Source organism: Callospermophilus lateralis, chromosome 4 (assembly GCF_048772815.1).
Source record: "Callospermophilus lateralis isolate mCalLat2 chromosome 4, mCalLat2.hap1, whole genome shotgun sequence".
NCBI classification, from domain to species: domain Eukaryota; kingdom Metazoa; phylum Chordata; class Mammalia; order Rodentia; family Sciuridae; genus Callospermophilus; species Callospermophilus lateralis.
The window spans coordinates 148629399-148650727 of record NC_135308.1 but is presented as its reverse complement, the minus strand read 5'-3'; the positions used below and the strand labels follow the sequence as shown (position 1 = coordinate 148650727).

At 35.2% G+C, this 21329-nt stretch overlaps 2 protein-coding genes across 5 annotated transcripts in view; one reads left to right on the top strand and one right to left on the bottom strand.

The window, feature by feature from the left end:
* Window positions 1-6725: 6725 nt before the first annotated feature.
* Sycp3 (synaptonemal complex protein 3) lies at window positions 6726-17157 on the top strand. 3 transcript variants are annotated; one of them, XM_076855016.1, is made up of 8 exons: window positions 6726-6786; window positions 8128-8279; window positions 8725-8791; window positions 9033-9067; window positions 10545-10662; window positions 11643-11742; window positions 14787-14885; window positions 16678-17157. In XM_076855016.1, exons 2-8 carry the CDS (start codon window positions 8150-8152, stop codon window positions 16804-16806), a joined length of 678 nt encoding a protein of 225 aa, XP_076711131.1. In that variant the 5' UTR covers window positions 6726-6786; window positions 8128-8149; the 3' UTR covers window positions 16807-17157. The 3 variants fall into 3 exon arrangements, with proteins under 3 accessions (XP_076711131.1, XP_076711132.1, XP_076711133.1); XM_076855018.1 differs by lacking the exon at window positions 6726-6786 and having other exon boundaries at window positions 8147-8279; window positions 16678-16782; window positions 16911-17157; XM_076855017.1 differs by lacking the exon at window positions 16678-17157 and having other exon boundaries at window positions 14787-14928.
* Chpt1 (choline phosphotransferase 1) overlaps window positions 15798-21329 on the bottom strand; it is a 34382-nt gene continuing 28850 nt past the window's right edge. The window contains exons 8-9 of one of the 2 annotated variants that reach the window (XR_013091240.1): window positions 19976-20181; window positions 15798-16990 (exon numbers count right to left, since the gene is read on the bottom strand). Coding sequence is in view for 1 of the 2 variants with exons in the window: in XM_076855015.1 (XP_076711130.1) it covers window positions 16946-16990; window positions 20071-20181 (156 nt within the window). In the remaining variant the exon portion in view is untranslated. The remainder of the gene's footprint in view (window positions 16991-19975; window positions 20182-21329) is intronic. The other variant, XM_076855015.1, reaches the window with a different exon arrangement.

Here is a 21329-nt window from a genome sequence, read left to right as displayed (position 1 = left end):
GGAAGAACACCATGCTCTCACATGGCAGAAGGTGGAAGGACTAAAGGATGAACTCTCTATGGCAAACCCATTTATAAGGGAATCTCATCCCATTCATGAGGTCTTATCACTTCCCCTAAGTATTACCTGCCTCTTAATACTGTTATTTTAGTCATTAAGTGATTAAGTTTGAACATGAATTCTAGAGGAAATAAAAACATTCAAATCATTGTGTTCTGTGATACAGAAGAAGGAAAGCTGCTGTGCTATCTGAATACCCCTGTGCCTCCAAACCTCAGGTCCCCGCAGGCAGAATTTCAAAACCACTGAACCAAGCCTTAAGGCTGGGAGCACTACCTGACTTGGCTCAGTTCTCAGAGCAGTCAGAGGCAGAGGTGGGATTGGAACCTAGATTGTCTTTTTCCCATCCCTTCCAGGCCATGCTGCCTCCACAGGGCAGTGGCACATGAGGGTGGTAACACTCTGTGGTCAGATTGCAAGGGTTCAAGGTTTGGACCCTACACATGGTTTGCTAGGATTCAGCTTACTCTTCTGAAATGTGGGAATGAAAACTGGTAACTATTTCATAGGCCATTGGCTATGATTAAAGGAAATGACCTATGCAGCGTACCCAGGACGGTGCCTGGCAATCGTGTCTGCCGGGCAAGTGCCAGTGATGATGGTGGTAATGACCAAAGAATGTGTTAAGGGGTTGAATCTAGGCCAGAGGTGGGGCTCCTGGTCCAGTCATTGAGATGAGGGGATTCTACTACCCTTCACTAAGAAAGTAACACACTTTAATTAAAAAGAAAGACTGCTACCCACACTTTATTTCTTCAAATATTTATTTCTTCAAATGTTTATTTTTAGGGGTCAGGAATATATCTCAGAGGGAGAGCACTTGCTTAGTATGCATGAGCCCCTGGATTCTATCCCTAGCACTCCAAAGATGGAAAAAGAAAAAAAAGAACATTTACTTTTTTTTTTAATTGATTGTTCAAAACATTACAGAGCTCATGATATATCATCTTTCATACATTTGACTCGATTTATGAATTCCCATTTTTTCCCCAAATACAAATTGCAGAATCACATTGGTTACACACTCACATTTTTACATAATGGCATATTAGTGACTGTTGTGTTCTGCTACCATTCCTATCCCCTATTATCCCCCCTCCCCTCCCCTCTCCTCCCATCTTCCCTCTCTACCTCCTCTGCTGTTGTTTAATTCTCTCCCTTTTATCCCTCCTCCTTTCCCCTCACAACCTCTTATAATATTGTGTAACATTGAAGGTCTCCTACTTTTTCCATATGCTTTCCCTTCTCTCTCCCTTTCTCTCCCCCCTCTCGTCTTTGTTTAATGTTAGTCTTTTCCTCATGCTCATCCTTCCTGTTCTGTTCTTAGTTGCTCTCTTTATATCAAAGAAGACATTTGGCATTTGTTTTTTAAGGATTGGCTAGCTTCGCTTAGCATAATCTGCTCTAATGCCATCCATTTCCCTGCAAATTCTATGATTTTGTCATTTTTTAGTGCTGCATAATATTCCATTGTGTATAGATGCCACATTTAGTATTTCTTCACATATCTAACAGATCAAGGATTTAAAAATAAACTGTAATTACTTCTCAAGTCAAAACATTTAAGGAAGCAGTACCAATCCCACACAGATTCCTCCAGAGAGTAGGAGAAATAGAAGGAAAACACCATTGAACCATCCTCTGAGGTGAGCATAACCCCAGCCCCAGTGCCTGGCTCCGATCCCACAAGGACACCACATATACAATCTACCCCACAAGAAACCCATATAGAACACTAATTAGCTGGCTTCAGTTACTCCCCAAAAGAACAACTTTTAGGACAAAACTGGATCTGTTCCAGGAAGACAGGATTCGTCCAACACTTAGAAACCAGTGCAATTCACTGTAACAGCAGAACCGATAAAACCACATAACAGTGTCAACAGAGTTTTTCTTTTAACAAAATTATGAAAATTTTAAAGAGACTAAGCACCATGAATTCCCATTTGTCCAACAGTTATTAAGGTTAATTTTTCTCTGTTGATATATTTTAAAATAAATCCTAGACTTGGGGTAGAGACACGAGTACAGAGCATCTGGTGGTTGAGGTGAAGGGGGTGTCTTGGTTCTCTAACTGCTCTTCCCTCCCATTCCCTAGTAACAGCTGCATCTCTCTGAGTACACTTGGTGTACTAAGTGGTTTATGTTCATAATTTCATTTCATCCACATCTCACACTCATTTATCAGTGAGAAAACTGGGCCTCTTGCCTGAATCATATGTACAAGATCTTTCAAAGGACCATAGCACTTACACAAATGTTACTTTATTTATGGCTAAGTAGTGATCCATTGAATTCTATATTCTAAATCTGCTTAGAATTACTCTGTTTTCCTGTATGATTAAAATGAGACAGAATAGTAAGGTCTTTTTGGCAAACAGACTATTCATTGTAGCTAGTGGAGAAAAGCTACACAAGACACAGTGATAGACTGAGAGAAGATCATCAGATGAGACTACAGAAAAGACAGCTGATCTCTCGGCAAAGGCCAGGTGGTACAAAACAGCAATGGTGCTTGGGAAAACTGCATGATGCTCAGAAAGGAGAGGAGAGAAGGGGAGTTAATGTGAAAGGCTGAAGATCCCTGCATGGCACATCAATTGTGTTAGTGTATCTGAGGAACCCCCGAAGGCTTTTGGGCACCACCCAGTAGGATCTGGAGGTAGATCTGACTCAGAATCCCTACTCTCTTGCTGAACTTTTCTAATCCATGACTGGGGATAATAAAACCCAGATAGTAGGTTTTTACAGAACTAGATGAATGTATATAAAATGCTCCCACATTTAGAATGGGATAAATAAGTGATAGCTACTAGGTGACACCTAGAGATTATGATCAGGTTTTGATTTTGGAACAATTACCAGCAGCAAGATAGAGAATGGGATAGCAAAAGAGCAGGTGAAAAATGATGGCCTAAATTAGGGCAGCAAAGTTGGGATAGATGAATCCTGTAATGACTAGAACTGAAAAGTTTAATGATGTTTAAAGTCCAGAAAGGGAATTCTTCACCTTTCAGCTTATAACAGAGACACTCTGAAGAGTCTGTCTTTGGTTAAAATAAACATTTGTTCATTTGGTTGTGTTTTGTGTTTTTGATTATCGTTATGCTGGGGATTGAATCCAGAGCCTTGCACATGCTAGGCAAATGTCTACCATTGAGCTGTACCACCCAGACCCTGAGTGTGTGTGTGTTATGGGGGATTGAATGTTGGGGCACTTCACCACTGAGCTACATCCCCACACCCTTTTTATGGTTTATTTTGACCGAGAGTCTCATTAAGTTACTGATAGTCTTGCTAAATTGCTGAGTTTGGCCTCCAACTTACTATCCTCCTGCCTCAGCCTCCTAAGCTACTGGGATTACAGGTGTGCACCACCATGCTTGGCTCTAAATTTACTTCTTAATGCAGTTCTGGGCTTCCAGAAATTAATGGAACCATTTCAGGGGGAAAATAAAGCTGAAAGAAGAATAGTAAGCAATTTGCAACCATGAAATACCAAAATTGGAATCAGAAAATAAGAGTAGGACTTATATACCTGATATTTACACATTAAACTTGGATTCTTGAAAAAAGTCCCATTAATAAATGTACATCTGAAGGAAACAACATCTCTCTGGAAGAAAGTACTTGAAGTTTAAGCTCTCAGAACTGCCAGACAATTAAGATTAGATAACATGGGCACAGTGGCACACTGCCGTTAAGCCCAGTGACTTGGGATGTTGAGGCAAGTTCAGGGACATGCTCAGCAACTTAGTAAGACCCTGTATCAAAAAATAAAAAGGACTGGTGAAGTAGCCACCTGTGTGTGTGTGTGTGTGTGTGTGTGTGTGTGTGTGTGTATGGAAGCATGCTAGCCAGAATAATTGGAAATAACAGAACTAAATCTCACTAAAGACCTTAGATGTTACACTTGACACAGAATGAAATGTTTAAGAGGAAGTTGGACTCTCCTAATGAGCAAGCAACAAGAAGCCATTATAAAATGAGTTAGAAGAGATTCAAAATTAACCAAGCAAAACTGGAAAAAATAAATAAAACATTGTTAGAAATGAATCAGTGGAAATATCTAATAAAAGGCTCAATTCATTTGAATGGAAAAACGAGTGATCTGGAAGATATAAAGAAAATAGCTCCATTGTGGTAAAAGATACAGGGGAATGCAAACTATGAAAGGGAAATTTATGGTTAGGTTATTTGCAACTCATTATTTCATTTCTTAGCAAAGTAAGAATAGAAGGCAAACTTTCAAAAGGGGAAAACATAAATCCACATACAGCATCGTCATTGTTAACAGAAACTTTAGACGCATGTCCTTTAAAATAGAGACAAAGACAAGAATGTCCAATATTTGTGCTTCTACTTACTGATACAAGAGATCCTAGTCAATACAGTCAGAAAAGGAAAAAATAAGAATTATAAAGCAAGAAACCAAAGTGTGATTAGTCACAGATATTATTATAAAACCCCAGACTCTACAATCAAGTTATCAGAAATAATAGTTTAGCAAGATTAATATCAGAAATCAATCACAATTTTACATAGCAACAATTAGAAAAAAATATCAAAATATAATTTATAAAGCAATCCAATAAAATATGCAAAACCTGCATAGAGAAAAAAATTTAACTTTATTGAATGATATCACTGAAGTCCTAAAAATAGAAAATATACTATATTCAACAATAGTGAGATTCAGAAATCCCAGCAAGTTATTTTTCATGGATGTTGAATAAACCCATCTTAAAATTACTTGAAAAATTCAAGTATACTCAGGATACCTGTGAGGATAAAGTAAGGTATGAGACTTGCCCAGTGAGACATGAAAGTATTAATAAAATTGGAACAATGAAAACTGTAGTTTTGGCACATGAATATGGGTGGCCAGGAAAACAGGCTAACAAAACAGGCTCCAGAACATTCAGAAACTTACCTTGATTTGATGATCACATGTATATGTATTGGACTATCACACTACCCTCCATAAATATCTACAATTATTATAAGTCAACAGAAATATTGGCCAAAAAAAGACTATCAATAAATGATGATGGGACAATAGTTTCTTTTATATATATATTTATTTTAGTTTTCGGTGGACAAAACATCTTTATTTTATTTTATTTTTATGTGGTGTTGAGGATGGAACCTAGCACCCTGCTCATGCCAGGCAAGCGTGCTACCGCTTGAGCCACATCCCCAGCCCAAGGGACAATAGTTTCTATGTGAAGGAAAAAAGAAGTAATTTGATCCCTATCTGACATAGGGCACAAAGATTAATTTAGATGAACAAAGACATAAAAATGTCTTTTAAAATTTTACTGAAAATATAGAGGAATATTTTTATAACTTCAGGGAAACAATAAATTTCTTTTAAAAGATACCAAAAAAGGAGCGCTGGATTTGTTGCTCCGTGCACTTGCCTAGCACACATGAGGCTCTGGGTTCAATCCTCAGCACCACATAACAATAAATAAATAAAGGTTCTGTGTCCATCTACAACTACAAAATAAAAAATAAAAAAACACAGAAAAGGTGTGGAGATTAATACTCAGCATAAAGACCTACAAACCAGTAAGAAACAAATTAACATCCAGTTGAAAAATGGGCAAGAAACCCAAGTCAACATTTTAAGGAGACAAGGAGATGCCTACTAGATATTAGAGGAGCTTAATCTCATGAGTGATTAGAAAAATATAAAAAGACCTCAAACAAATATCATTTTATATCCACTAGAATGGCAAAAATGGCAAAAAAAAAAAAAAAAAAAAAAGAATAAGAAAATCCGGCAATGCCGAGTAAAGAGGAACACGTTTGACAGGGATACATTTTGTTGGTTGCAATACAATTGGCAACAATGAAGCGTTACTTTGTATCACCAGGAGCGACGGTGACCCGGTGACCTCACTCAGAGATACTCTGTGAACAGTTCAGCCCGGCGCTCCCCTCCACAGCGTGGGTAACGAACTTGGACCACACGAATTCATGAAGCAGTTCACATTTTTATGTTAATAAAATAATAAAATAAAAACTTTAATAAAGTTGTCCCTGTGTTGAGATATTTCTAAAAAAAAAAAATAGGTCACGCAAGAAATCAGAATGTTCAATCAGCTTTGGAAATAACTCAGATGTTTACTGACAAGAAAATCCATGGAAAAATCATGGAATAGTGGGGTTTTGTTTTTGTTTCTGCTCTGCGGAAACGAAACTAAGCCCGGTTGTTCAAGGGCAGGTACATTTGGTAACAAAAGTTAGAAAACGGGAGGAGTTGAACGTTCAACACGCCCCGCGGAAAACTTTCACACCTCTCAGAAGTGGCGGGAAAGGGACGTGAGAGAAAGGGGCGGGCTGAGGCGGATAGGCTTTCCTGAGGAGAATCCGTGAATCGACTTCGGTGAAGTTGTACTTCACAAAGTAGGTGATGTGTTCATCTGTTTCATAGTTCGCACTGTCTCTTCACATTTTTGAGATTACATAAATTTAAAATGTAGAAACTGGAAGGCGCCAAGCCTCAAGCGCGGGCTAAAACGTGGGCGTGGCGAACGTGCCCGCGAGCGACCGCCCCGTGGGGAGGCGGGGCTCGTCCTCGAGCACGCATGCGCCCAGCGTTCAGCCAATGAGCGAGGCGCCTGGCTGAGGCGAGACTGGTTTTTCTCCCGCTCGAATAGCAAATTGCCTCAGAAAGGTTTTCTGGCGGCGACGACGAAGAAGCAGCTGAGTGCTCAGGTGAGGAGCCGGGATAGGGGAGGTCGAACGTTTACTTGTTGGGAGTCTAGTAACGTGATGGGGCCACTGAGGTTTTATTTAGTGTAAGGAGGGGTGGGATTTGTCGGCTTGAGGGTTTCCTGCGGGCGGAGGCTACTCTTGCTTTTGAGGTGAATCCCTATTGGCGTTACCTGGGGCCTCCGACGGGAAGATGGGGCCGGGGTCCCACCGAGGGCAGAGCCTGGGGCAGGCGCGGGTGGGTGGAGGGCAGGTCGCGGAGCCGCGTCTGGGGCCGGGTTTATGGGGAGCGCGGCCGGGGCCTGCCTCCGCCTTTTCGCTCCTGCGCGCCCCAAACCCGTTAAAAACCAGGACAGGGAACTGGGGACTCCTTCATTTTCCCTTCCTTCGTTTTCCCTCCATATGTATGTCCTATGTATGTTGTAGAGGTTTCATAGAATTTTCCTAGGCCCGCTTGGACTTTTTTTGGTGGTGGGTGGGTGGGGGACCGGGGATTGAACTCAGGGACACGGCCTCTGAGCCACATCCCCAGCCTATTCTGTATTTAATTAGAGACAGGATCTCACCGAGTTGCTTAGTGCCTCGCCATTGCTGAGGCTGGGGTGAACTCGCGGTCCTCCTGCCTCAGCCTCCCGAGCCACGGTGTGCGCCACCGTGCCCGGCCTTGCTGTTTGCTTGGTTTGTCTTTTTTGCTGGACTGGGGTTGGAACCCGGGCCGAGCGCTCCAGCGCTGAGCGATACCCTCGGCCCCAGTCCCGTGGAACTCCTCTGGGAGATGAGTGTTGCCATGAACTTAAGTCTGGCATGATCTGTCTTGCCAGCAACCGCGATTCCACTTTGAGACTGAGATGTGGAATAGATTTGCCCAAATTTAGCAAGAATCTGGCAGAGGTGGGGCTCAAATTCAGATCCCTCAATCCTCATGGGCATAGCACTTTTGGAGTCGGGGTTGACGCCATCATTATGTTCTTGATCCTTTTTGGTACCAGGGATTGGAACTCAGGGGCACTAGACCGCTGAGTCACATCCCCAGCCCTATTTTGCATTTTATTTAGTGACAGAGTCTCACTGAGTTGCTTAGCACCACGCCATTGCTGAGGCTGGCTTTATCTTGCGATCCTCCTGTCTTAACTTCCTAAGCCTCAGGGATTACAGGTGTGCACCACTGTGCCCCACTCTTTGTTTTTCCTTTTTAACCAACAAATGTAAATAGGTTAACTTTTGGACCAATGGAATGTACTAGGAAACGGGTAACATTTTAAATTTTATCAGTTGGTTTAAATGATGCTTTTGGAATCGGTTTGAAAGACTTGTCTTTTTTTTTTTTTTTTTTTTTTTTTTAAGTCTGAAGACATCTAATCTAAACATGGTACCTTCTGTAAGAAAGCATTCTGGGAAATCTGGGAAACAATCAGTGGAGGATCAGCTTGTAAGAGCCTTTGACTTTGAGAAAGAAGATAAAGATCTGAGTGGTTCAGAGGAGGATGTTGCTGAAGGTACTGTATACCTAAAGCTGGACAGTTATGATGTCCTGTGGTTCATTTGTTTTGAATCTACTTTATTTAAAACTAATAAAATTTTGTTAAGCATTTTCATGTGCTTTGTTTCTCCTTTGAATCCTAATATTCCTGTATCAGACTTAAAAAAATTTACATAGCATCTCTTGCCTTTGCCATCATTATTCCCAACTTGTCCATGAATAGTACACTGCTTACTATGTATGACCTTACCCCAGGAAGACTTGAAAGATTGGTCCTATAAAATAGTTCTGAAACTTGATTTAATTTTACCCAACCTGCAGAGAAAGTACTGTTTATATATCTACTTTTAAAATTATATTGGCAAAATGCTTAAAAGACTCACAAATGAAAATTATCTCATTAAAATTTACCAAAGTAGCATACTTAATATCAAAAATATTTTCCTTTTTTGTCAATACAGGAAAGACCCCAGCAATTGATAAGCATGGGAAGAAAAGGCCTTCTGCAGGAATAGTTGAAGATATGGGGTAACATTTAAAATAAGAAAAATTGGCTTTGGTTGTCTGACAAGTATTGTATGTAAAATACTTGGCTCTCATATTTCTTCCAAAATAAGTATGATATTTTATGGATATTTAATTAAAAGTTTATTTTATTTTTTTCCTGCTGGGGTTGAACTTAGGCACTTGCACATGCTAGTCAAAAATGCTCCAACACTGAGTTACATTTCCCATCTCAAAAAGTTTTTTAAGTGTAATTTCTTTACAGGGGTGAAGTACAGAACATGCTGGAAAAATTTGGAGGTATGTTTTTGGAGATTTTCATTTAAAGAAAATTATTTAAAACCACATAGTAATTTGTACAATAGAAAATGTTAATCAGCGACCTACGCAACTATTATTTCTTTGCTCACATTTGGGATTTTGCATAACCAAGTGTGATTTAGTTTCATTAATTTCCTTACTTAACCTTTTTCACCATGTGAGAATGATGCTTTTAGACATGTGTAGCTTTAATGGAATTTTAGGCGGGGGCAAGAATGGGAAAAGTATATACTTCTTTGTAATTTAAGATTGAGTAACACGTGTACATAGTACATATCTATATATCTGTATGTACATCAGTTTTTCATTTACTCTATATTTTAGAACTCTTCCTGTGTTCCTTTCTTTTGGAAGGATTATAAACTGAAGGCTCTAAAATAACTATTGTTATTTTTACATTAATAAACTGCAGTTGAAAATGAAAAACAATTTTGCTAGCCATTAAGACATTTGTAATCAGATCCAAAATTTTTAAGATTTTTTTTATGTTAAAAATCAGTTACAGGAAAATTTAAGGGAAAATACTCTTTAAAATGAGTCAATATTTGGCTTCTCAGAAGGATTATTCATACAATCAAATCTTTTTTTTTAATATGTGTTTTGTTTGGTGACAGTTCACTGTTTTACAAATGTATTATTTTGGATGCTAAAATTATAAAATATTTATATGTAGTACAGTGCCATCATGATTACTGAGTGATAACTATTTGTGGTAGATCCATAGTATTATTTGAAGTATTAAAAATATTATGAATTGCAGTGCTTAGGGTAAAATGTCTACAAGAAAGCTCCATGAAAGCATTTATTTTAAGTATTCTTAAATGAATTCATCTATTAAACTAAGATTTTTTTTCTATGTTTGGTCTTTGTTTCTTTTAATAAAAAAAATATACTTAATAGTGTCATTAACTATATTTTTAACATAATTTTCTTATTTGTTATCCTTTTTTAATTAGGCTTTTTAAAATTAGGTTTACAATAGATTATTTTCATGTGTTTTATATAATGAGTTCTAATAATGATTCAGCCAAGTATGTCCTTTTTTAGCTTTTATTAAAATATTTTCTCACAAGGAAATTGAAGTCTATCCTATCCTTTGTTTTATTAGCTTTTTTTTCTATCACCCCTAAATTTAAAAATTATTTTCACTTAGGAAAATCAGAATTGGCATGAGGCTGGGGAATCCTTTATCCAAAATGCCTGGGACCATAAATGTTTCAGATTTCAGAGTTTCTTGGATTTTGAAATATCTGCACAGACTTACTAGTCAGAAATCTAAAATCCTGAATGCTCAAAAATATAACTTTTTGTATATTATGTTGGTATTTTAAATTTAATTTTAAATGTCTCTTTAATATTTTAATGAACTTTACCCATAATTATATTTACTTAGATATGTGGGAACAAAATAATTTTCTCCAATATTCAATTTTAATGAATGTTTCTTTCAATATAGCTGACATTAACAAAGCTCTTCTTGCCAAGAGAAAAAGATTAGAAATGTATACCAAGGCTTCTTTCAAAACCAGTAACCAGAAAATTGAACATGTTTGGAAAACACAGCAGGAGCAAAGGTAAGGTTGCTGGGTTTTTAAGGTCACATTCTTATCACTTAGTATATATTGTACAGTCACTTATGAAAAGTAGTATTATGATCTTCTATTTTTTGGAAAGTCTAGTGAAAATATATTTGGCTTGATTTTTCCTCTAAGCAAGTAGTCCTATAACCTCATGCCTTCATAGAATTGATAACTGCTTCTTAGCAGTGAGTGAACATTATATTTTTTGTTGCTATTTTTAGATATACAATAATAAGAGTGTATTTTGATATGTTTTACATACATGGAATATAACTTCCCATTATTATGGGTGTATATGATGTAGAATTACACTGGTCATGTATTCATACATGAACACAGGAAAGTTATGTTGGGTGTAAATTACTTTTTTCTCCTTCCAGATAACAAATGAAGTTTTTTAAATTATAAAAATAATGCACATTCACTCCAGAAATATACTAGTTAAGTAAAAGGTAAATATGATAGAAATTATTAGTTATCTTATAGTTAACTATGTTTGACAATGTAAGAAGAGGTCAGTTTTATATTGTAAATATTTTTTATATTTTCACTGATTTAACTAATCCTTTGTACAAAATCTTTCCTGTGCCAAAATGGAAAAAAAAGTCAAATGACATGTTTCTATTTAGAAATGTTTTAATCTGTTTAACATATCAATATGTACATTCAGTAGGGGAAAATGAAAAATAAACTCTTTGGAGAGCAAATAAATTTTTCTGGAAAATTTATATAAATGATAAAATTTTCAATAGCTAAAGCATGTGAAAGGACTTTGTTTTAGCTTATTAGGAAAAAAATTCTGGAATCAGTATGAATCTAATTTTACTTTTTGGTTTCCTATCAGAATATTTAAGTTGCTTTGATTTCCTTCTTTTTTATGTAGGATAAAAATACACCAACTCAATATTGTCTTGCATGTTTTTTTTTTCCCTATTGGCATGAAGTGTGACAACATTCATTATTATGTTTTACAGACAGAAGCTTAACCAAGAATATTCTCAGCAATTTATGACTTTGTTTCAGCAGTGGGATATAGATTTGCAGAAAGCTGAGGAACAAGAAGAAAAACTAGCTGTTGGTATCATTATTAGCTTTTCAATTACTTTATTATAACCAAGTCTCAAGTATCAGTAGAGAATCTAGCTTTGTATTAGGCCCATGGAACTAAACCAGATTCCATTTCTCATTATTGGCTGTGTTTTTTAAAGATGCTGAACTTCAAACCACAGAATAGGAATATATTATACTCATAAAAGCCGTTAGCCATCTTACATTGTTTGGAATTCTTGATTTTCCAGTGACAAAAATTTGTTAAAGGACAAAAGAAGGATTATTGGATAATATAAATGAAAATCAGTGTAGTTTAGATTCAGGCATACCTGATGGGGATAGGAAAGGGTTGCCTATGTAGTGCAACTTGGGACTATTGCAAACCTTAGTGGGTTTCATCTTGATAGATTTTTTTTTTGTTGTTGTTGTTGTTCAATTCTAGACTTACTACAAATTTTTAAAATAATTTCGTAACTGCAGTGGATTGAGATAATCTTTCTCGCTAGCTCTGGCAGAAAGTTCTGGAGGAATATCCTGATTTAGTAGTTCATTCCTGAGCTAATCACTATAGTCAGAATATAGTTTACTCTTAAATTTTTTTTTTCTCTTCTTAATCTGAGATGCTGGAGATTGAACCCTTGGTCAGTACATGCAAGGCAAAGCATTCTGTCACTGAGCTATAGCCCCCACCCAGATAGTTGACTCTTAATGTGTTATGGGAAATAGAAATCAGCCCTGCTCAAATACTTTGCATTAATTGCTCTTTCAACTTATCCTTTCATTGTTTGTAATTATCAAACATTCCTTAAGAGCTAAGGTATTGACTTGGGAGCTGGTTAACTCAGTTTGGGAAATGTTAAATTTTAAATGCACATGAAATGTCCAAGGAGAAATTGAATAGGTCACTGGTATATTAGTCTGGAGTTCAGGAGAGAGAGGCTAAAGATACAAAGTTGAGTATTAGTTTAAAGACAGTTTTTAAGCCATGAAAACTGGATGAGATAAAGTCATGATTGTAAATTATAAATTTTACTTGAATGTTTAGTGTTCTGGAAGTAAGGGAGAACCCGCAAAGGAAACTCCATTATGTTTGAGCTAATATCTAATGTGTAAACCACTCTACACCAAATAAAGCAAGCTTTTTAAGAAGGAAACAGGATTACTTTTGTTACATGCTGGTTACAGGCCAAATAGGGTGGATTTGGCAATGTGGAGGACCATTGGTGTCCTGGATCAGAATGATTTTGGTAGAAAAGTGAGGGCAAAAATCTGAATGGCAAAGAAATGGCAAAGACAGAATGGCAAAGAAATAAGATGACCTGAGGAGAAAAATAGGGTTTTGTTGTTGTTGTTCTTTTTGTTTTTAAGATAAGAGAAGTGGCAACATGACTGTATATTGACAGGAATAATTTTAGAGGGACAAATTTAAAATAACAGAAAGAGGGAATCATTTGCTGAATTCTTGAGAATGGGTGGGACATGTGAAAAAGTTGGCCTTACGCACAAGGATAGTTCATCCTTCGAAACAAAAGGGAATGCAGAGTATCTTGAGCATAAATTAATGTAGGTGGACAGTCGATATTGTAATGGGAAACTGATAAAGTTCTCTTTAGATTTCTTTTATTTCTTTAATAAGATAATCAGATGGTGAAAGTCTTGCTTCTAGATAGAGTAGCTAGAGAGTTGAATTTTTTAGGGTTGAGGTTTAACCAATTAAGTGTGACAAAGAGTCAGAAAGGGGCAAGGTGTATATGTAAAGGAGTAATTATAATAATTGTCCATATAATTTAAACTGGGAAAGAGGAAAGTTAGGACAACAGGAATAGGAATGACAGTGAAAATAGGTAGAATTAATGGATTTAGTTTCCTGATATATTATTGAACTGTATTACTAAAGAGAGTAAGCTTGAATGTTGAGGTGGTGATCAAATCCTGGGATGTGTGGAGAAACAGTTATGCATATACAGTGTACCTGGACTCTGGAAAAATACAGTTTGAGATCAAATCCTGGTTTGGGCAATTGGTACCTGTGAAACTGTGGACAAATTATTTAACTTTAAGTCTTACTTTCCTCAACTCTCAAGTGACTCATGAGTACCTATCTATCTCACAGGATTAAATGAGTTCATATAAGTTTTTTTTTTTTTTTTTAAGAGAGAGTGAGAGAGGAGAGAGAGAGAGAGAGAGAGAGAGAGAGAGAGAGAGAGAGAGAGAGAATTTTTTGATATTTATTTTTTTAGTTTTCGGCAGACACAACATCCTTGTTTGTACGTGGTGCTGAGAATCGAACCCGGGCCGCACGCATGCCAGGCGAGCGCGCTACCACTTGAGCCACATCCCCAGCCCGAGTTCATATAAGTTTGAACTTATAAGTCTGACACAAAGTTAGTATATATTTTGTTTGCCATTATCAATACTATAGAAAGGTCCTATCATTGATAAAGGCAAAATCTAGTGTATAAGTATGTAAGTGAATGTCTAAAATAGGGAAGACAAAAATCATTGGTGGGCTGGGGATATGGCTCAAGGGGTAGCGCGCTCGCCTCCCATGCTTGCGGCCCGGGTTCGATCCTCAGCACCACATGCAAACAAAGATGTTGTGTCTGTCGAAAACTAAAAAATAAATATTAAAAAATTAAAAAAAAATCATTGGTGGAGGATAGGTTAAGGAACTGAAAGACCACCATTATGGAAGATCATCCATGTGGATATTGAAATTACCTAGAATAATACATGTCTTGAGCATTAAGATTTCCTACTCATTGAGTGGTAAGATTATTATAATTATTCCATATTAGCAATAAACACAAATTATCTAAACTCTGTCATAATAGTTATTGAAACAAAAACTTAAAACTACCAACTTATGAACTATTCTTTTCAAGAATAGTTGAAAATGGAATATTTTTTGCTAAGTTTAAAACTTCAGGGCTGGGGACATATCTCAGAGGTAAAATGTCTGTCTAACTAACATGTGTGAAGCCCTAGGTTTGATCCCCAGCACTGAAAACAAACAAAACAATTTACCAAATTGTTATTACCACAGTTTTTTCTTTTTATGATTATAGAATATGTTTCGACAACAACAAAAGGTTTTTCAACAATCTAGAATTGTTCAGAATCAGAGACTGAAAACAATTAGACAACTATATGAGCAGTTCGTAAAGGTAAATGTTGTACATTTTGTAACAATACAGTCTTAAAAAACAATATACTTATGGAAATAGAAAATAATTCTTTTGTTTCCAAACTTACGGGGAAAGTATTTTGCTAATGCATTTAAAATTTTTACCTTTTCATTTTGAACACATTTCTCTCAAGTGACAATATATATCTTTACTTTAGGATTCTGTTTTATGGTGATTATTCAAGACAGAAATGGTAAATTGGGAATTTTACCTGGAAATATACTTATGTATCAAATCCACATAATTAACATTTAAGTCATTATTCTCTGTTTAACTGTTTCTACATAGTCTTTATTAAATAGAAAAGATCCAATTGATATTAATATTTATTTTCAGATGTACATATAAGTATGGCATATTTGCTTTTAGAATTTATTGCAGTAATCAAAAATGACTTTATATTCCAAATTCTGATAGGCAAGATAGCTTAAGAGTAAAAATTTGTGGATTGAAATTATTTACTGACAATTGTGCAAGTTGTGATCTAAATAGTAAAATAGTTTTAAAGATGCAAAAGTTACTTTTAAAATTAAAAGCATTTTCACATAGAGAACTTGCTTTCTCTAATGCTCCCTGAGAATAAAATTTGTTAATTGGTATGAAGGTTTGATAAAACTAGAAAATATTTTTTCTAAATGTTATAATTTAATATTACTACCTAGGATAGGAACTTCAGTATACTTTGACTCCTCCACCTCCTTTATCTTTCACATTCATTTATAACTAGGATCTTGTAATTTTTCTTCATCAGTGGTTCTTTCTTTTAATTCCTACTGTTATTACCTTAGTTTGGGCCCTTATCACTTTTTGATTTTACCATTAAAACTCTTTAACTGATTTCTCTGTTCTCCAGGCCATCCTTCATAAGTCTTCCATGTTATTTTTCTAAAAAAAAAAAAAAAAAAAAAAATCTCTTTCCTCCTGAAAAATCTACATTCCCATTCTACATTCTTAGGTCTTTGAGATCCCTGTCATGACTCTTTTTAAGTTTCATGTACTTTATTACTTCTACCCCTCTACATAATTGCTTTCTCTGAACCCACTCACTGTATGTCCATGCTTTTGCTTATATTTTCCCCCTAGAATACTTTATTTATTGAAATTTTACTTTTTTGCCAAATAAATTGGATTCAGTCCCCATTTTCTTTGATATAGCCTGAGTAAGCTACATTTCCATTCCTGTTATAAAGCTTTTGTGTTATTTTTGTTTATATGTTTCTTCTCTTTGGAATAAAGAAGCAACCATGAATTATTTATTTTTAAATTTCTCCACAGCACTTAACATAGTACTTTTTACATAGCAGGCACTAGGATAACTGTTGAGTAAATAGTAAAGAGTTAAAATATAAGTTGTTTTAAGAGTTCATACTATAGATCATTTTTTTCTCTCTAGTGAATTCATGTCACATTGACTATTGGTCATAATTAGTAGGTTATAACCTGATGTTTGAGAAACTTATTAGAAATTTTCAAAATTATGGTATTATACTGATGGTACCTTTCCTTTTTTTCTCCACTTTTACATTAATAGTTCTTTAACCCATTATTTCCAGTAAAGTATACTACTATTGTATCTTCTGAAATTGTATTTGATTCTTATCTGATTTATTTTACTTTTTCATACTAGGAATTTTGATTTTCATGTATTACTTAGAATGTATTTTTAGTTGGAATAAATATAATTAACATTATTTTTTTTGACAATTTTCCAAGTTTAGAAATTGAGGTAAAAAGTTATGGTCTAAAACTGAAGTAACCTTTTGTGTTTTAGAGCTTGGAGGACTTGGAGAAGAATCATGATAATCTACTTACTGGTACACAAAGTGAACTTAAAAAAGAAATGGCTATGTTGCAAAAAAAAATTATGATGGAAACTGTAAGTCAATATATTTCAAATTGAAAAAATAAGGGTTGGTGTAAGCACTGAAATATTTTATTTGCTGAAATTGTATAACACTTAACTAAAAATTAAACAAATGTTTAATATCTCCTTTCATGAAACAGCAGCAGCAAGAGATGGCAAGTGTTCGAAAGTCTCTTCAGTCCATGTTATTCTGATGACTCTTTGAAGAAAGAACTTGAACCTAAGTAATATGATACAATTATAACATTAGCTAAAAGTCATGTAAGTCTTTAGAGTAGTTCAGAAATTCAAGTTTAAATTAAAACAAGTTTAATCAGTAGCTTATTTAAGTGTAAGTCCTCCCTTCCTGTAAACTTCCAAAAAAACTGCAACAGTTATGTGAAGTACCAGCTATTCCTAAATTATATGTATCAAGCTTTCAGCTCTGAAGTTGTAATTGTGAATTTTTCTAACACTATCACTTTTATTAGTATTAATAAAGATACTGAATTTAGGTTTAGGCTTCAGTGTATTTGTTAGTCACAAATGTACAAAGTACAAGTATAAAGATTACATTGTTCTTTATTCCTTTTTTTTTTTTGAGGTCTTGCTCTGTTGCCCAAGCTTGTCTCAAACTCCTGGGTTCATGTGTTCCTTCCCCCTTACCTGAATTAGTTGGGAATACAGGCCTATGCCACCACATGTGGCTTACATTGTTCTTAAGAAAAAAAACACAAAATCTGTTTTACATATACATTCTTTTCTATATACTATTACATAGCCAATTCTTAAGATTTCAAGAGAAATCTATTCTATTGGCATATAAAGTATATTAAAGAATTTAAATTTGTGTCCTAGAATAAATTAAACTGCTAAAATCATTAATATAACACCAAGATTTATAAATATTAGGTGTTTTTTTGCAAGTGGGGGGGCACTGGGAATTGAACTTGGGAACTAGACCACTGAGCCACATATACAGCCCTTTTTTGTATTTTATTTAGAAACAGGGTCTCGGTTTCTTAGCACCTTGCTGTTGCTGAGGCTGGCTTTGAACTCACACCCTCTTGCCTCAGACTCCAGAGCCGCTGGGATTACAGGCATGTGACACCCAACCCAGCTTATAAATATTAGGTTTTTAGATTTTTAAAACCTGCATTTGTGAGTGTGTCATTTCCAAGAAGACATCAAAATATCAGGTAATTGGGCTTGGTCCACAATTGACACATTTTCTTAGTAATAATTAAGAGTATGTCATTAACATAACTAATTAAGTATATTATGACTTCAAAGATAATTTTACCCAGTATATCTTTTTAGTTTTAATATCAATAAAAATGTGGAATTGATTTTACATTCATTTCAAACCTGAACAAGTTATTTTTTATACTTTGTCTTTTAAAATACACATTCTTTAAATAGAAAAACTTAAGGAACAATTTGTGGGTTTTTTGGTTTGTTTGTTTTTGTACAGAGGATTGAACCCAAAGGCACTCCCCAGACCATTTTTAAATGCTTATTTTGAGACAGAGTCTCCCTAAATTGCAGGGGCTATCCTGGAACTCATGATTCTCCTGCCTCAGCCTCCTGAATCTCTGGGATTACAGGCTTATGCCATAGTGCCTGGCTGAAATGCTTGATTTAATAAATATTAAATTGTTTCAACATTTGTTTGAAATAAGTCAGTTAAATCTCTTTTTTTTTTTCTTGCTGAAATTACTTCCAGTGAACCATCCAGGCAAAAAATGATATGTCCATTAGAAGTAAAGGAATGACTTTCTCATGCTTTTCCATTTTAAATTCTAACTTTTGCCTCTATAACCCACTCTTATGTTACTTCTAAGGTCTTTCAGGTTTTTAAAAGCAAGTCTATACAAATTATCGTGTTTTTTTTTAATTGTGATAATTTATATAAAGAAATTAATGCTCCCACCATTAGGAAATATTCGACAATAAGAGGACAGTTTACTTCCAAATTTTTGAGTGTGTGGTGCTGGGGACTGAACCCAGGACTCCACCCATGCTAAGCATGCATTCTTCCACTGAGTGATACCCTAACCTAGAATATAAATATTAAGTACTATTCAAACTTCTAAGAAGGTCTTTATTTGAGAAGTTCTACCAATAGTTATGGAGGCAAAATAAGTATCTCCAGAATATTTTCTATATACTTAATTCATAGAAGTATATTTTAGGGAATACAAATTTCCACTGTTCATTTTTAAAATGTTTGTTTCTTGGCTAGATAGAGTAATCTTTGTTATTTTTTTCTGATTATTTTGTCATACAGCAATATGGCCTATGTAACTCTATAAATTAGAAATAGGGTCAAATGGGAGTCTGAAGATTTGGATCATCAAAGATCTTGGTGATAGTTCTAGTATTTATAAAAGCAATCTAAATCTTTTCAACTAAGAATAGAAAGAGAAGAATCAGAGCCCAAAGTACTTAGTGGTTGAATAACTGATACTTATTTTGTCCCTTTATTACCTTAAATGAGTTATGTGTACTTGAAGTAACTGGCTAATATTCTATAGAAGGATGTTTTTGCCATGTTTTTATAAGTTACTAATTTTCTTACATATCAGCTGTTTTAGATGCTGTTTTTTGTCTTTCATTAAAGGGAATGTTTAATGTCTTTTTCATGGCAATGAAATTTTAACCCATAATATCAAGAACAAGTTACCCTCAATATAAGGATTCACATGTTTTTCTGAACTAGTACCACAAAATCTTTTACTAAATACAGATTATTAATTCCCATGGCCCTTTTAAATTCTAATTGGTACTTTTCCTTTTATAGCAGTAATTAACATAGTTTTTGAAAAACGGCTAGCATAAATTTTTTTATACTATCAAACTCAGTTACACTATTATAAGCCATGCATTTACAATTATGAGTTATCAGTTTTTAGCAAAGAAGGCCATTATGTTCAGGATGGCTAAAGTTTAAGTTCTGAATTTTTATGTAATTCTTTGGCAATGAAAATCCCAAGTATCTGATAAATATTTTGTAGACACAAAGAGATTGCTGTTTAGAACTACCTATGTTCAGTTTTTCATTCTTTGGTCTTGTTTCCAATTTACAGACTATATTACTGATAATACCTTTGATCAAAAATGTTGATGAGACATAATGAGGACTTCATTACTGAAATCATTATAATGGAATCTATAGGATTTATCTATTATATTCAAATATAACCTTATTGGATAGTATACTAGCCTCCTGCACAGGGGGATTTCCTTCACACATAGGTTTCCCCTAACTGCTTCTCCTCTTTTCCTTGGGCTATTTAGTCAGTCAATATGCTTGTGAACCTGTTCAGGTGCTTGATGATATGAAATCTTGAAGATATGTAGATGAAGGTGTCTTGAAATTTGAAGGCACAAAGCACCAAAGTATATCATCATATCAAATGAAGAAATGACCTTTGGAAGCAAAAAAAGAAAATATAAAATGGATTATGGCCTATGTTTTCTGAATTTACAGACATTTTTCTGTCCCTTCCCACCCAATCTCAAATATCCTTAACATAAAATTCTTAACTCTGAAAATATTACTTTTTATTACTTTTTAGAGTAGTTTAGCATATTTCATATTGGACTTTATTATTATACTCTTCTGGAATATACAAGGTATTTAAATTATAGAAGCTGATGGTAAGAGGACTGAAGTATAAAAGCTCAAAAGTAACAGAAGCCAAGTCTTCTGACTCAACATTCTTTCAACTTTTTGCTATGCAATAAGGCCACACATTTTCTAAAAGGGGCTGTCAGTCATTGTAATGAACTATTCAGATACATATTTCATTCCTTTAAGGCTAGTTATAAGAACATAAAAGATCTGGGCAAGCATGGTGGCACATGCCTATAATCCCAACAGCTGGAGAGACTGACAGGATTGCGAGTTCAAAGTGAGCCTCAGTAAAGGCCAGGCAAGCAATTCAATGAGACCCTGACTCTAAGTAAAATACAAAATAGGGCTGGAGATGTGGCTTCCATGGTGAGTGCCCCTGAATGCAATCACTGGTATCCACCTCCAAAGGTATTATCAGTAATATAATCTGTAAAAAAGGAATATAAAAAGATCTGGGAAAGACACCCTGTTGAGGGGAGGCATATACAAAATTGTCTTCTATTCAAAATGGAAAGAGGAAGGTTTCCAAAGATTTTCCTGGAGATTAGTCAAAAGCTTTCCTTCAAACAATGAAGCCTAGGAGAAAAAGAAGCCTCATAGCTGTGCCTTTGGAGAGGGATTATCACCCATGAGAAAATATCTCTGTCATTTACTTGAAAAGCTCCATCAGATCCTTTTCTATCTGAAGCAGGAAGCTTTTCCTCAGGGATGCCACAAAACACATACTTTGTTTGGCACCCATTGTGTATGTGTGTATTATCTTCTGTGTAATGTTTTCTTTCTTTCTTTTTTTTTGTGGTGCTGGGGATAGAACCCAGGACCTTATGCATGCAAGGCAAGCACTCTTATCAACTGAGCTATATCCCCAGCCCTCTTCTGTATAATGTTTTAAAGAAAAGTTGAATTTGACTTCCTCAGTTTACCAGCCTACATCACTGGT